The sequence below is a fragment of the Motacilla alba genome, chromosome 7 (assembly GCF_015832195.1).
Source record: "Motacilla alba alba isolate MOTALB_02 chromosome 7, Motacilla_alba_V1.0_pri, whole genome shotgun sequence".
Lineage (NCBI taxonomy): Eukaryota > Metazoa > Chordata > Aves > Passeriformes > Motacillidae > Motacilla > Motacilla alba.
Genome location: NC_052022.1, coordinates 22508505 through 22523531, shown reverse-complemented (window position 1 = coordinate 22523531; position 15027 = coordinate 22508505). Strand labels below are relative to the sequence as shown.

The 15027-nt window shown below is 37.6% G+C and overlaps 1 protein-coding gene across 3 annotated transcripts in view; it reads right to left on the bottom strand.

Moving 5' to 3' along the window:
- The window catches only part of AGPS (alkylglycerone phosphate synthase), a 70391-nt gene that overhangs the window by 17362 nt on the left and 38002 nt on the right, over positions 1 to 15027 (bottom strand). For all 3 annotated transcript variants that reach the window (XM_038143013.1, XM_038143012.1, XM_038143015.1), the window contains 9 exons: positions 12680 to 12800; positions 12524 to 12598; positions 10856 to 10927; positions 9253 to 9332; positions 7575 to 7655; positions 6366 to 6491; positions 4245 to 4353; positions 3683 to 3810; positions 1013 to 1064 (listed from right to left, as the gene is read on the bottom strand). In XM_038143013.1, coding sequence (XP_037998941.1) covers positions 1013 to 1064; positions 3683 to 3810; positions 4245 to 4353; positions 6366 to 6491; positions 7575 to 7655; positions 9253 to 9332; positions 10856 to 10927; positions 12524 to 12598; positions 12680 to 12800 — 844 coding nt within the window. The remainder of the gene's footprint in view (positions 1 to 1012; positions 1065 to 3682; positions 3811 to 4244; positions 4354 to 6365; positions 6492 to 7574; positions 7656 to 9252; positions 9333 to 10855; positions 10928 to 12523; positions 12599 to 12679; positions 12801 to 15027) is intronic.

The following is a 15027-nucleotide window of genomic DNA, read 5'->3' as shown; positions in this document are numbered from 1 at the left end:
GACTCATCACTGAGGCTTCTGTGCAAAAGAAGTTTCAGAAATTCTGACTTGTTGAAGTATCATAGTAGAGGTTTTCAAGGTCAGTCACACTTCCCTTTTTCATCTTCTGGGTACAATCAAAATAGCATGGTCTCAGCAAGTTCAGCAAGCTATTAGCTTTTGGGTTGTGGAACTTTAGACTCTACATGAGAGTGTCTTGAGCTAGAACATACCTTCTATCAAATTTGCTAGAGTTTAAAATGACAGCTTTCCCTAAGAATTGCTGAGAAATGATTGTTCTGCATATTTGACATTGTCCTATTTAGATGTTTGAACTAGTTGAAATTTTACAAAATCTTTCGTCTTCAGGAATCTTCTGGTAGCTTCACTGACTTTCAATACTTAAAGCCTAACAGCTTAGATGTATTTGCACGCAGTTACAACACTTACAACACCTCATCTTTTTTTGAAGACAGACAGATCACTTTGGACAAATATGTCATTACCTCTCTCCCAATCAAACATTATGATATCGGAATATTTTTTTAAAACCTACTAATTCTAAGGAATCTGTGAGATGCTTTCATGAAACTTAAAGGAACCAACCCACTTACCTTGAAAATAAGGTGCTGGCATTCTGATTTTTTTTTATATCCAACTTCTCATTAATACTCTTAGGAAGAAAATGTTTCAAGTACAGTATTTAAAAACGAGAATCTCTACTCCTTTACAGCAAAATAGAGGAAGTGATTCCAGAATTTCAATCCCATCAACAGACTAAATGTCAAAAAAGGAAGCAGCAGAAACCCCATCTCATTTACAGGCAGAGCATGGCTCTTTACTGACTCAAGTAGTTCATAGTGTTTGTCCTCAGAGACAAAGGCAGGCTTCTGTTTCCCAAACTCACATTCTGCACTATCTGGAGCTTGAACTCTGGGTTCACTACCCTCTGTCTAGATTCGAGTAAAAGAACTACTACCCAAAACAGACTTATGCTACTAAAAAGCCCTTGGAAACAGATCTGCATACTTACCAAACTGAAACTGTGCATTGTCGACAAGGCGAATTGATGCAGGAGCACATCTCTTGGAGGCAAAGTCAGGGGAGTAAGAGGAAGGAAAAATAAAAAGATTATGTACATAGTTGGTTTTAAAGTTCATTACAATCAAATTTTAATTTCAAAATAGCATATAAGAAAGTACACTTGGATACCAGAGACCTCTGGCCATCACCATCATTGAAACAGTGTGACTATAAGCTTGTTTTCACTGAAATAGCAACATCTACTAGGTATAGCAGATGGTCTAGATATAATGCATTAAGAATTTTCAGTTTAACCTCAAGCCAACACAGTAACAGTCCAAAAACATTTGGATCCAAAAACATGATCTTCCCATTTTGAGTATTTTTCTAAAATGGCATATGCACTAAAGATAGTACACTTGTTTAGCACATCAAGCTTATGTTTCTCTGTAATCAGAGATACACATATAATAAAAATCCATTGAAAAAGTTTAATTGTTGAAGGTCATCTTGGCATGCAGCTGAGCACTACACAGCTGCTCGCTCAGCCCCCTCCTCCGTGGGATGGGGAAGAAAAATCAGAAGGGCAAAAACCCATGGGTTGAGATGAAGACAGCTTGGTAAGCAAAATGGGGAAAAAACTCCACAAAAGCACAATGCAAAAAGCAATCAATTACCATCAGCTGACCAATATGCAGCCAGTCATCAAGCAATGGAAACTCCTATGAAACACCCCCCTCTATTTTATTTATGATCATGATGCTATATGGTATCTGCCTCCAGTCAGTTTGGGTCAGTTGTCCCAACTGTGTACCCTCCCAGCCTCTTATCTGCTCCCAACACACTCGGTGGCAGGAAGAGAGGGAGAAACAAAAAAGCCTTGACACCGTGTACACATTGTTTAGCAATAACTAAAACACTGTTCAGCAATAACTAACACTTTTGGTTACAAGTACAAAAGCTAACACATGCTACTATAAAAAAAGTTGACTTCATCCTGGCTAGACCTGACACACTCATGCCCTGCTGTCAGACTGCAATCCAAATCTGTACTTGGGTCTAATCTAGATTCTGCACTGTATAGGAATCTTAAAAACTGTAAGAATAGCTGCCTTCGCTTAGGTAAGTTTCTGGTCATGTATATGCCTACATCGGATACTCACTGATGGCCATGGCCAGTCATACTGAAATGTATGGCCAGAGGAATGTGACGAAAGTCTAAATTTTAGGCTAATCATCATCTAATCACATGGAAGTACTGCTCTTTCACTTCATTTGACATGTTCACTCCTCACAACATCATTAATATGTACTTGGTCATACAAGAGGAAGAAAGAACATTAAGAGCTAAGGGAGTTCATAAGGCAGGTGGACAGAAGGCTGTGGGAGTGGTTTTAAATGAGACCAACCCACCCACAACCTAAATGCTGATTATTCTTACATTAAAGTGGACAGATACAAAAAAGAGCTTTTCAGACAGCAATCATTTTAATTACTACTCAGATTGATGCAAGGGGCAACAGAAGAGAATAAGTAGTTCAGGCTCAAGTAAGCAGAGAAACAGCAGCAGCAGCAACAGAAGCTTAGAAATGGAGCAACATTAGGTGTCAAATAGTGCCTCTTTTTTTTCCCTCTAACTAAGCCCACAGACAGGGAAAACACACGAGTTCCTTAACTGGTTTTAAATGTTGATCAGCCATATGATTGAGCATTTCCAAAAAGTCTGCTTGGGTACCTTTAAAAGGAAGGATAAGCACTAGCAGTAGAAGCACGACAGAAAAACTGGCAAGTGCTGCTGACTAGCATATACATGTCATTCACATACCAGTTTGAACATCTGGCTTGGAACATTAAGCCATTAATTTAGACCAATCACTGGAAAAAATGTAAAGCTGTGTTTAGTTTGGCATTAATTAAAACACTTTTGCAATTACTTCCCCAATCCAGGGTACATTCTACCATTCATATATATAATTTGGTATGTTTTGCACAGAGCAGAGGAAAGTTAGTCAGTGGAGAAAGAGGCTAGCCAGACTAAAATTTGTTTGGATGCATAGCCTTGAGGAAAAGTACTACAGAACTTTGAAATCGAAGTACTTCACTACCTGAAACCATCTGCCTGCACTATTCTCTATTTAAACATTACAGTGTAAGCACAATTCCACTTGGTAATATCCATCTCACCTGCCCATGTCACTGTGCTCCAGGCAGTGATTTCTAAATACAGGACATATCCTTCCGCTGCATTCCTTTTGCACCTTTACCACTTCAAAGCCATGAATTCAACTACCTTTTCTATGTATGCTGCAACTCAATTGCTTTAAACACTGGTCCCTTTTACATAGTCCTAATTAATCTGAGGGTAAAGTTGTCAGCTGATACAAAGCTGAATTTTTCAGGCTGCAATATGAATATAACTCCCACTGAAACAAGCCATTAAAAGGCTTTTCCACGCTTTGGCTCAGAATACCAAGCAAAGTCATAACATGCTCAGTCCTCAAATGAGTGATTTCCAAAATCCTCATGGACCATATCCTGCATTTCATGGACCATGCACACTTATGAGATTCCTACCTCACACTTCTGGTTATCAACTGCCAGAAATACTGAAGCATCAATACACCCCTACTGCTAGAATCCATGAGTCCTTGAGTGAAGTCAACATCCAGCTTTTCTTTACCTGCTTTGCCACTTCCCTCAAGCAGGCCACCCCTCGCTCAAAGTTGGGGAAGACCACAGAGCCGTACTTCTGGTATTCAGGGACTGGGCGAATCTTTATCGTAACTTCAGTAACCACTCCAAGGGTTCCTTCAGGAGAGGAGAAAAACTGAGCAAAACGTTCCAAGATGAACCACTTGCAAGCTACCCAACTTAACATTTACCAGAATGTTTTAAGTTAACATAAATCAGAAATCCCCAAAATTCAGTTTGCAGTAGCAGATGATTTATTCCTTACTTTTTACATGGTGAATTCTCACAAAATATTGTCTAAATTGCACCCTTTGTTACTAGACTAGTAGGCTGACTCCACAGGTCCACTTAAAGCAGTGTTAAAAGCTGCAACTTCACAGTCCTAATTAAGGTCTCGATGTTTTTAACATTTAAATTCTAACACAAGAAATTCATGCCTGCACAATGCCACCCATCAATGCGCTGGAAGCCACAGCAATAAAGATGCTCAAATAATCAAGCATTATGGAAGCTGAATTAAGATGCAGTATGTGAAATTACTCTGTTTATACCTTCAGATCCCATAATGAAGTGATGGATATCAGGTCCTGTTGACATGCGAGGTACTTGACAGTTTTTTTCTACTATTCCTCTAGGAGTTACCATTTTTATATGAATCACCTGTTTAAACAAAGTGCAATGACTATCAATACTAGCATTAAACACAGATTTTTATTAGCTTTACTTTCCACAAAATATATTAAGTTTGATACAGTTTGGCTTTTAGACATTCTGTAGGCAACCTCAAGAACCTGAGAACTGTTACCAACCATTATTTTGACACAGCATGGTCTCCCCACACAACAGATAGTTTCCATTCTATGACAAATCATATCAACTGGTGGCTACGTCCAGGCAATACCAGTTAAAACTGTTCTGCTTCTCATTGTAGAGCTTCACAGACAGAACTTTATATACACCAGGATTTTAAACCAGAATATATATCATACTACAGAGGAAAAAAGTGAGGGTTTAAACTTTGCTCAAGTTTTGCTTTAGAACTGCTGTTTGATGAAGCTACTATAATTCAATCATTGATTGCTACAGAAATATTTCAGTTAGAAGGAAAGACAGAAGTAGTGAAATACTTTGTGAAGTAGATTATCAATATAAAAGCTGCCATAAGTCTGACACATGTGCAGGAGGTTGTTTTTTAAAGAATATTTTTCAGTGTTATTGTTTCCAGCTTCATTCAGGCACATGCAATAGGGCCTACATGTGGGTTTTCTGAATCCTCTATTCAATTCAATCCTCTGTTTTACACCAAGGAAGGGTAGAGTTTCAGCTTTGCTTTAGTGATGCCTTTAAATGAAGCAAAATTACTGAATTTCAGCTAATGGCTTTAAAACTTTCAAGCACAGGTAGTTAAGTAATTTTCACTCTATGCAATTTATGAACCATTGATTCTGCAGTAAGTGGATTTTAGGCAGCTTATATAACACACTGTTTCAAGATATAAAGCTCCTCAAAAGGTAAACACTTCCTTGAAACATTCTCACTGTGCTATTTTGAAACTCATTAACTGTTCTGAATCAATTTTCAATCCTACTACCTCCTAATGAAAATTTCAGAAGCTGTTTAACCTGAAGTTGTGCTTCCATAATAGAGAAACCTTCTGCTTCACAACTCCCAGAACAAGCAAAACTGTACAACGTAGGCAGCAGGGGGATGATGACACTCTGTAAGTGCTACGAGTTTTACTTCAGCCAGGTCTACTGAATAAAAACTGTGTAGTTCCTGCCAGCCTCAGTCACTGACAGTGAAGTGTCACATCTGTGCACAGAACAAATATGTCTAAACTATGAGCTGATGAAAAAGCCTGAGCTAACATGGACACATTACCTAGAGTGTGCTGCAGGAAAGAAGGAAAAAATTCACACATGGAAGGGTTAAACAAATTATGAGAGAAAGCTGGAAGTTTGAAGCAAAAAGGCAGGCAAAGCCTGAGCAATGATGATTCATCTTCAACGTATTCAATATATTTGTTGCAACAGAAAGCAGATTTTAAAATCAAAAAGTATGCTTAAAAGTAAAAAAATTATTTGAGTTAATATAAATTTGAACCATTTTAATGACTAACACAAATTCATGAGTAGAACACTGCCATTCCCAGTCCACTGCTTTTTTCCTCTGGGTTCCTACAGACCATGTGGTGGCACTAGATCTCACCACTGTGCACCCACATGCTCAATTAGATCAGCCTACTGATTTAAAAAAATACTGCTAGCCATGGGCATGTAGGAAGGTGGGGAGCTTGCTTGCTGTCAGACAGCTCAGCTAGACATCTTCAGGTACACACAACAGGAAGGAGAGAACATGGGACTTCTGGAAGTTTGACAGAATTATTACACTGGATGAATAGAGAGTTCAAAATGGTAGAAGACAGCACCAGAGTCAAGACAGAGTAACATTATTCCTTAAGCTAGTCAGTGAGTGCTCAAATGAGAATTACTTTATGTCAGTGATAAGGATTACTAATACTAATACCAAAACCAAGGAAACAAGCATGTCAGTCAAGATTTGATGCCACAACTGTATTACACAAAGAAACATTATTTACCCTCCCACTGTGAGTCATTATAAAAGTTAAATATTTGAACAGAAATATTATAACAAGTATTAAAACTACTTACCAGATCTTCAATGTTTCCATAGATGTTTTTTTTCATGCCTGATGCCCGTGTTGCTACCCAGCCTCCCAGTGAACTGAATTCCATGGAGTCTGGTTCATGGCCTGTACAGAAGCCACTTTCAGCAAGCTAAAGAAAGAAAAGTAAAAATACATCCTACAGGTCCTGCCTTTAGTTCTCCACATTCAATATTCTATACTTGTTTGGGTTGGTTTTTTGTTTTGTTTTGTTTTTTTTTTTTTAATAAATATCCTTATCACACACCTATTTATGAAACTTTTATCTTGGATATGTACATGACATGCAAATTGATTCTGTTTCTACTGTGCATACCTGTGCTACATCACCCTGTGATACTTCTCCCTTGTATTTTAAAATTGAGAACTCTATTGTTCAAAACAAGGTGCAAATTCATATACATCTGCAAAAAGAAGTTACAACTTAAGTAACTGCCAACTTTGCACAAATGCTGCCAATAAATAAGGCACTTAATCTCTTGTTCCTTCTATCCTAATGTGATATGCAGCAGGTCTGCAGAAAATTTGAGCAAATTGGCTGTACTTAATTCTCTCAAGGAGAGATGTGTTTTAATATACAGCCATCTGGTTGGGCTTCCTGTATGCAACATTGTCAACTACTTGTGATGCAGATCATGCATTCCTGTACATTAAGTAGTCACTTGTTTCTCATTTTTCGGCATTTACTTGGCCTTGCCATCTGCACAGCACCTGAGGTTGACAGGATGCCCTCAGAATTACAACACCAAAGCTGTCAAACAGCAAGAATTAAAGGCCAAGCAGTCTCACATTAAGTGATAACTACATTAGTGCATTTGAGATGATCAATTTGCACTGACCAACTGATAAGAATCATGTTGAACAGCTGCATTTAAGTATACCATGGAACATGGATCATTAACTATGTTCTGCTGTACATAGTGGTTCTAACTTAAAGGCTGAAAGTCACTTCTACATCCTGTTTACAGCAATTCATCTAGCTCATGGTTTTCTCTATACCACAGGAACTTGTGGCTTTGTATGTTTACTGGTCATATACTGGGAAGGGTGGGTTCATAACCATTGCATGTAATTCTTACCAGCTGCATGAAAACACACAAGAATTAAGCTAGAATTCAATGATTTGGACAAGATATGAACAATGCCTAAGAAAAACATAAAAAAAAATACTAGAAACTTAACCAGATAAAAATACCTGTTTTTCCAGATCTTGTCCAACAATGCCAGCTTCTACACATGCTGTTAAGTTTTTTTCATCTATCCAGAGAATCCGATTCTGTTGAAAAGCCAATCAAAACTAATAATGAGCATTTAAGACTTCTGTTTACTTCCTTCTTTAATGCTATAGGATCAACATGCTTGGTCACACAATTTACTATTAATACCACTCCAGTTACTATACCAGTGGAAGCTCAGGCTCTTCACTCCCTCCAACTGCTACACAACAGGTTTCAATTTATAAAGTCACCACTACAAGAGACTAACACATATATCTGTCAATTTATACCAGGGGTGTCTACAGAATAAAAAGCAAAAAAAGCCAGAAAGAATTAAATCAAAACTCTTGCAGGAGTCTCCCTCTCACAAAGTATGGGCTAACTAATTATTCAAAGTGAACTACTTCAGCTGCTTCAGTTTCAACGTAAGCTGCTTAACTGATCTCAGATGCCTATATAAATCAGTTTTTATGAAATAGGCCCCCTATATACAAGATAAAGATAACCATTAAGTGTTTATTAAAATAGTAAAGCTTCAGCAATCATCTTAACTGCTCTGAGACACACGTTTTAACTTTGACAATGCTTCCTTTCACCTTAATTTTCTTGTTTTCTCTCTTCATTAATGATTACAAGAACTGGCTGGCAGTCATTCAAGTCAGAAGAAACTGGTTTATTTTCTGACTCAGTGCTTATTTACACATCTAGCTGACAAAAAAGCAAGATAGTAAGAATTAACCACATTTCCTTGCCACACCTAAACCTGACAGAAGTCAAAGCTGTGGGCTATAAATCAAGGAGTTCAAATGAAGGCCTGAGTCACTAGTGTACTTGTTGGATTTCATTCTGCATAGACACCTGAAGAGCCTCCTTCAACATGCAAGTACCACCTCTGCAGAAAAAAAAAATCACTTTAACTGAAGAACTACTGCGTGCAGAAAACTGAGCCAAACCCCAGGCCTTACCTTCAAGGCTAAAGGAGTTAATAAGCTCAGCAAGTACCTGAAGGCAGTAGAGCCTTACATCAAAGATACAGAGCTCTTTCTGAAGCATCTCATTACCAAGTAGCCATAAATCTATCATTTTAAAAGTACAAAGTTCCTTCATAATGAAAAGATGAAAACTAGCAATAAATTTTACAGAACTTCATTTCTAGACTGCCATAAAACTATGAACTTCACATTCTCAAGATGCTATCTACACAAAAAACCCAGTTATTTCTTGAAAGTTTATCCTTCAAGTTGGTATATATATCTTAGGTCCCCTTATCAATCTCAGCTTCAAGTAATTTGAAGTCTAGTGCAAAAACTAGTGAAATTTGCAACAACAACTTCCTCCTAGCCTTTCAATTATCCTCAGATACAAATTCCAATACAGAAGAAGAGGAGTTTTCTCTGAGTTTGATCACTTCAAGCTGCTATGGGGCTTAACAGTGATTTTATTTCTCATTGAATATATACAGGTCATATGAAGTTGTACAGGACTAACATCAGAAAAACAAACTGAAGGAGTACCAGTTTAATAATCATGGTGCTTATTAATACTTCCATCCCTACTTTATTCTGGAAAAGAAAGAAATGTCATTCTGCAGTGACCACCCAAGTAACTGTAGGATGATTTAAAAAATGAAAATAAAACTTATTTAGGAGATCGTACCATTTGTGATGTATCCAGGGAGACAATTGTTCTTTTTTCTTCTTCAGGACATTCAAGGGCGCTAGAGACACTTGTTCCTCCTGCAAATACGGGAATGATATTTTGTGATCATAAAATTCTCAGGTAGCTTTTCTTTCAATAGAATACCTCTCTGCCTCCTTTCTGATATAGAACTGAATAAAGAAAGATCACTGAAGCTAACTGTTTGAGTCTACTGATTAGCCTCTTAAGGCTGCCCCCTTCTCCAGGTTTCAGAAAACCAAGGCAGCTCTGGAGCTGAACAATGCTTTAGCAGCACTCCATAGGAAACATGACATTCTGTGACCATCTCAGCTTCTGTTAAGCCCAGGACAGAGCTTTAAAACAAAGAAGGATAAGAAATTACAAAGCTATTCAAGAAACAGAGAGCTATAGTTTCTGTATATTCTTTAGCTATCACTATGGAAGCCACTACACTTCAACCTACAAACTTGGAATAAGAAGTCTGCCTAGTACAGGAATGTAATACTTATCTGAAAGGAAAAATAAACTGAAAGGCTTTAACTATAAAAAAAAGGATAAAATCAAGCATCAGACATAGAAGTGGTTTCTAATGTCTCTCTTTACAGGAGGTAACACAACAGCCTCCAAAAAGCCTTTTGCTTCCCAAGACTGCCACAGTCATAGGAAAAGAGAGGGTAGGATCCTCAAGATCCACAGCAGTCTACAAGGAGACAATGGCAAGTACAGAGAAAGTGCCAGCTAATGAAACACTCTGCAGGAGCAGTGAGGTCCATCACCTTTGTTTCTAGTGATGGAAAAGCTGGCACTTCCCTTAAATACCAACCGCTACTGAAATAACTTCTCAAGTTGACTGTACTTTACTAGAAACAAACCTGGAAAACAACCTGAAGATCTTTCTGTATCCCGGACAGTGAACAAGAAATAGTCAATATTGCTGCTTTTGGGGGTGACTTTTAGCAGTTTTGCAGCCCTTCAGATGCATCTGGCAAGGGTAACAGTGTTTAGCAATGAAGCAGCTCCCCAAGTTTAGTATGGTCTTCAAGTGAAATGCTCATTTTCTCAAATAGTTAATGCCCTTTTGCAAGGGCTGTACTACAGCATAAGCAAGTACAAAGTAAAACACATATTTATACCACAGAATTAAGAGTTCTTGACAAAAACCTTATCACAGAATGAGCTCATGAAAGCCAAAACCCCATGTTTCCTAAACTCTTTGTCAAAACAAGGTAGCTCACAACTCTACTTCAGCAGGCTTAGAGGAGCACACATCCACAGTTAAAACTGGAAGTCCTTTATGAATTCCTTAGGAAGAGGAGGACAGAGATTGTACAAGCCTTTAGCTCTGTAAGTGGAACACTTCCTGAAAACCCCTTGCCACAGGAGTTTCTACTGAACAACACCTACAAGGAAATTAGAATAATTTTGAGGTAGTGTTTGACCACAATCCTCTCTGAAACTTTGCATCTCAACAGTGCAACAAAAACCCCCTAATTTAAACTTATTGTGGGAACAAAGCCCAAGTAATGATAAACACACATTTAAACTGAATTAGAAGACATTTTCATGAATAACAGTTACTAGATTTCATAATTCCACTTACCACCAAATGGTATTATGCAGAGGTTGTGTTTGCAGGCTAATTCCACAATTTTAACTACATCTTCATGGCAAACTAAAAAAGAACAAACAGTTAAAAAACAGACCTTGTGCTTGATACTCTTATTTGTGCTTATTACTAAATACTGCAGTCTCACTAAGCAGCAGCCCCTTTTCCAACACCAGCAAGGAAGACATTTCAAAGTTAGGCACTAAATAACAGCTGGCCTCAGAAGTATCAGTTATAGAGTTAAGTTTAGACTCAAACAATTCCACATTTGAAGAACTAACTACAGTCTTAGTCTCTTGCTCTACTCATGGATTGAGATCTCCTGCAAATTCTCAGGGCAAGATGGGTCACCAAACAGTTAACAATTCATCTAGGTATTTTGGAGAACAAATCACAAGTAAAGCTTTTATTGAAAACAGGCTGTCCAATTTATTTTAAGTGAGACATAAGTCTCTTCTGAGAGATGAACAGCACATTTCCTTCTTCCTGAATGACATTCAGTTTCAGAAGAGGAGTTGATGATGAAATCTAGTTTTTCAGGATGCATTCTGTACCTGGTCAAAGAGGGAGGTGGAAATGCTTGTGCACAGCCAAGTAAAAGGATCAAAAAAGAGATCAAATACATTGCATACATGAGTTTGTACAAACTGCAAAGAATGAGCAGGACTAAATAGTTTCCAAACTCTGGCTACTTTGCTCTTGTCATACAGAGATGTTTTAAATGAAGGTAGTCAATCATTTTGTTTCAACTTTGGGAGGTACACAAAATAGAAGTCATGGCAAGTACTGTTCACAGTCACCAGTGCTCTCAAGCACCTGGCCTCAAGTAATGAATTTCATCTTACAGGGCCTCTTTTCATGCTTCCCATATATGATTTTTTTCCTCTAAATAAAGGAGGAAAAACTGAGTAGGAATAAGTTCTTACAACAAATTTTGGGGTTTTTAATGCAGTACAGCTATCAAAGTTATAAAAAGTAACAAAAGAGTTGGAATCATACAACTGAACAGAAATTGACATTTACTTAGATCAAATGACCTTTTGGTTCACTGCTGAAGAATGGCACATGGAATAGTTCCTAGTGAACAGAGGGCACATGACTCAAGTAAAAAAAAAGCATTTGTATCCTTTTACTAGACAGAAACAAGCAGGCCTAGCCTATACTCAGATTGCACTGCTCTTTCTTCCAGTCATTGATCTTTTGTAAAGTGTACTGATAGGAGTTACAGGTGTTATACTTTTTTTACTAAAGTAAAGAATGTAAAAAACCAAAAGTTCTTCAATGCGAACATTTCACTACCCTTCGAGCACCATGTACACCTTTAGAACTCAAAATTGAGACTGCCATTTTTGACAACTGCTCTTGCTGAACATACACATTCTCATCACACAGTGCTTATTTAAGTGGTGACTTCATCAGTCAACTTCAGCGATATTTAATAATAAATTGACTTCTCTACAAAATGATGGGATTTCAGACACAACCTGCAGTCCAGATGCTAAACAATCATGATTACCATTCATGAGAAAATTCCTTCAGTTTCTGTAAAGATGAGTGAAGTCAGTGAACCAAGAGACAGTTTTCCCCTGACCAGAAAGCACAAGAGTTTAGTAAACAATGGCCTCCCAGCTCAGAAGGGAGAAGAAGACAATCAAAACTTACCAGGCCATACAACTATATCAGGAATTCGCTTAAACATTCCTTCCCTGAGTACAAATATCTCATGTAGGCAGTGACCTGGAACACAAACAGTAAGTTACCAAGGTCAAACAAGAAAGTGTCGAAAGCAGCACAGTTATACAAATGAAGTTCTCTTACCATGAGCTCTGAATACCCTATCTTCTGCATCCTGGGAATATGAGATTTTAGTGGCTCTAAGATCCTGAAGAAATTCTTCATTTACAATGGATGGAGGTACATCATTAACATTTAAGGATGCCTACAATACAAGAAAATAAATTCATTTAAGACAGGTTCGCTCTTACAGTATTTCTGTACAACAGAAATAAGAAAAACAGGCTAACACTGACTGATACCCAAACACATCTTTTCCATATCAGAAAGACATCAGTTCTCCTTCACATCTTCAAACCACCAATCCAGCTTATCCTACTCTGCACACAAGAAGTTTTATTTCAGTAGCACATTCTTACCTTTCTTTCTCCTGATAAATATGAAAAAATACATGAGCTTATGAATACATACTGAGCAAATTCTCTTTTTAAGACTTCCCAAGGTACCAGAATACATACTAAAGCCACTACACACTGCAAATTCTTCTACTTACAGTTCTGTTTTCACTAACACACTTCCCCTCCTCCTGTCATGTCCTTTGGCCCTGGACCAAAGCCTAATCAGAAGTCTAGTGCTAGGCAAAACTAAGATTGACTGATATAACATAACTGGCATGAATTAAGCAGACCTCACCTATAAGAAGATCCCATAAAATCCATGTTTGAGTCACATGCATAGAAATGTCTCCATCTAAAGTCCTGAAGAACACCTGGGAAAGGTGTTACTCTTTTCAAGAAGCTACACAGGACATTCTGACTTACCAACAGACCTTAAATCAAGATGCTATAAACCAGAGGGAAAACCTCTGCTTAAGATTTTCTAACAGCCCACTCTTCCAGGTTCTTCCAACAGATGTCCTGTCTAGTACTCTAACAGCTTCTCAAAGTGTAGACACAACCACTAAACTCTCTTTTCTGAACTCCACTTCCAGTACTGGGCACATCAAAATGTAGCTCATGCGTCAGCTTTTTAAACCCACTCAGAGAACAAGAATTCTTTACAAGATTCAGATTTTAAAAAATATTTTTCAGACATTAAGTGTAAGACTCCTAAGTGCTTTGAAGATTCCAAAAAGACCATGCCTTTTTTTCTCCTTAAAAATGGAGCAAATATTCCCTAAAGGAATAAGTCCTCTATCACAAATGGCATCTAATTAAAGAGTTCTTTAATTAGATAAAAAGCTTGTCTGATGACTAAAATGTAACTTCTTGACTTCAAGTCTTATTGCAAAAGAAAATGTTGGTCAAGAGTCTTATTTCCTGTTAACAGAGTCCCTCAAGTCTGAGAGCAGAACTGAAAGTTGTTTCACCTCCATATCTTTTATTTTAAATACACTTTTAAAAATCAGGGATTGAACAAAAATTAGTTAAAAGAGTGCAATGCTTTCACACTTCTTCCATGCAAGCCTTACTGGAAAATGAACTGAAATCAACCCAAAGAGAAAAATGCGCTTGCTACAAACACTTTTGCTACAAAGCTCTCAGGAAAGATGCCAGAAAGAACTCCTTTACAACCCTACCATCAAAAAGTATTGTGCCATAATGTCCCAGCTAGTCAAAGAAATTTAAGACATCTCTTTGACAAGCCCTACCTATGCTTCGTGACAAATGCAAACACAGAAAAACAAAATGGAGTTCACTGTGCTTTCATCTCCTGAAGTTTGCCTTCTACAAAAAGTATACTCACAACAAAGTTTTCTTTCCTAGAACAGAGTTTTGCCTATCTTTGCTCTACATAACCTTCAGAGCAGCTGATACTTTTTGCCAACGTATGGCAAAACCAGCAGCAGTCTATTCTGAAAGGGGTCAAGTCTAAAAGTTGTGAGATATGATGAAGGTAAGATTTAAACTTACCGGGAAAGTTGTATCATTGTGATGGAGTGTCTACCTTACAAAAAACTATGTAAGGTTATGGAGAAATTAAGAGTACTGACAGGAATAATTCAGAAAGAAATAGATTCATGAGATATCCATTAGCAATAGCTGGCATCACTCACAGGGTCAAGTGCATAGCTAAAAGTTTGGGTTAGAATTTTCATGTGGAACATATGACATAATGTAAATGCAATTTTAACTGATTTGAAGTGATTTGACTTCTGGAACAGCATATGTGCCATCCTGACTTGCTTTAAGGATAATGCTGTAATTCTTGAAATAAGGTGTCAAGACAGCTAAAAAAAAGCCTTTTCCCTCCAATATTTTCATCTTGTCATCTACAAACACAGAAGGTGAAATTAAGTGTTGTTAAGTGATAGGCACTCCACTACTGAGACACCTGGATTTTAGGAGCTGGTCACAGTAAACATGATGTAAATCTGGTCTTGAACTGCTGTTCTTACTCTTCTACTATTAATGCACATTCACACAGTGCTG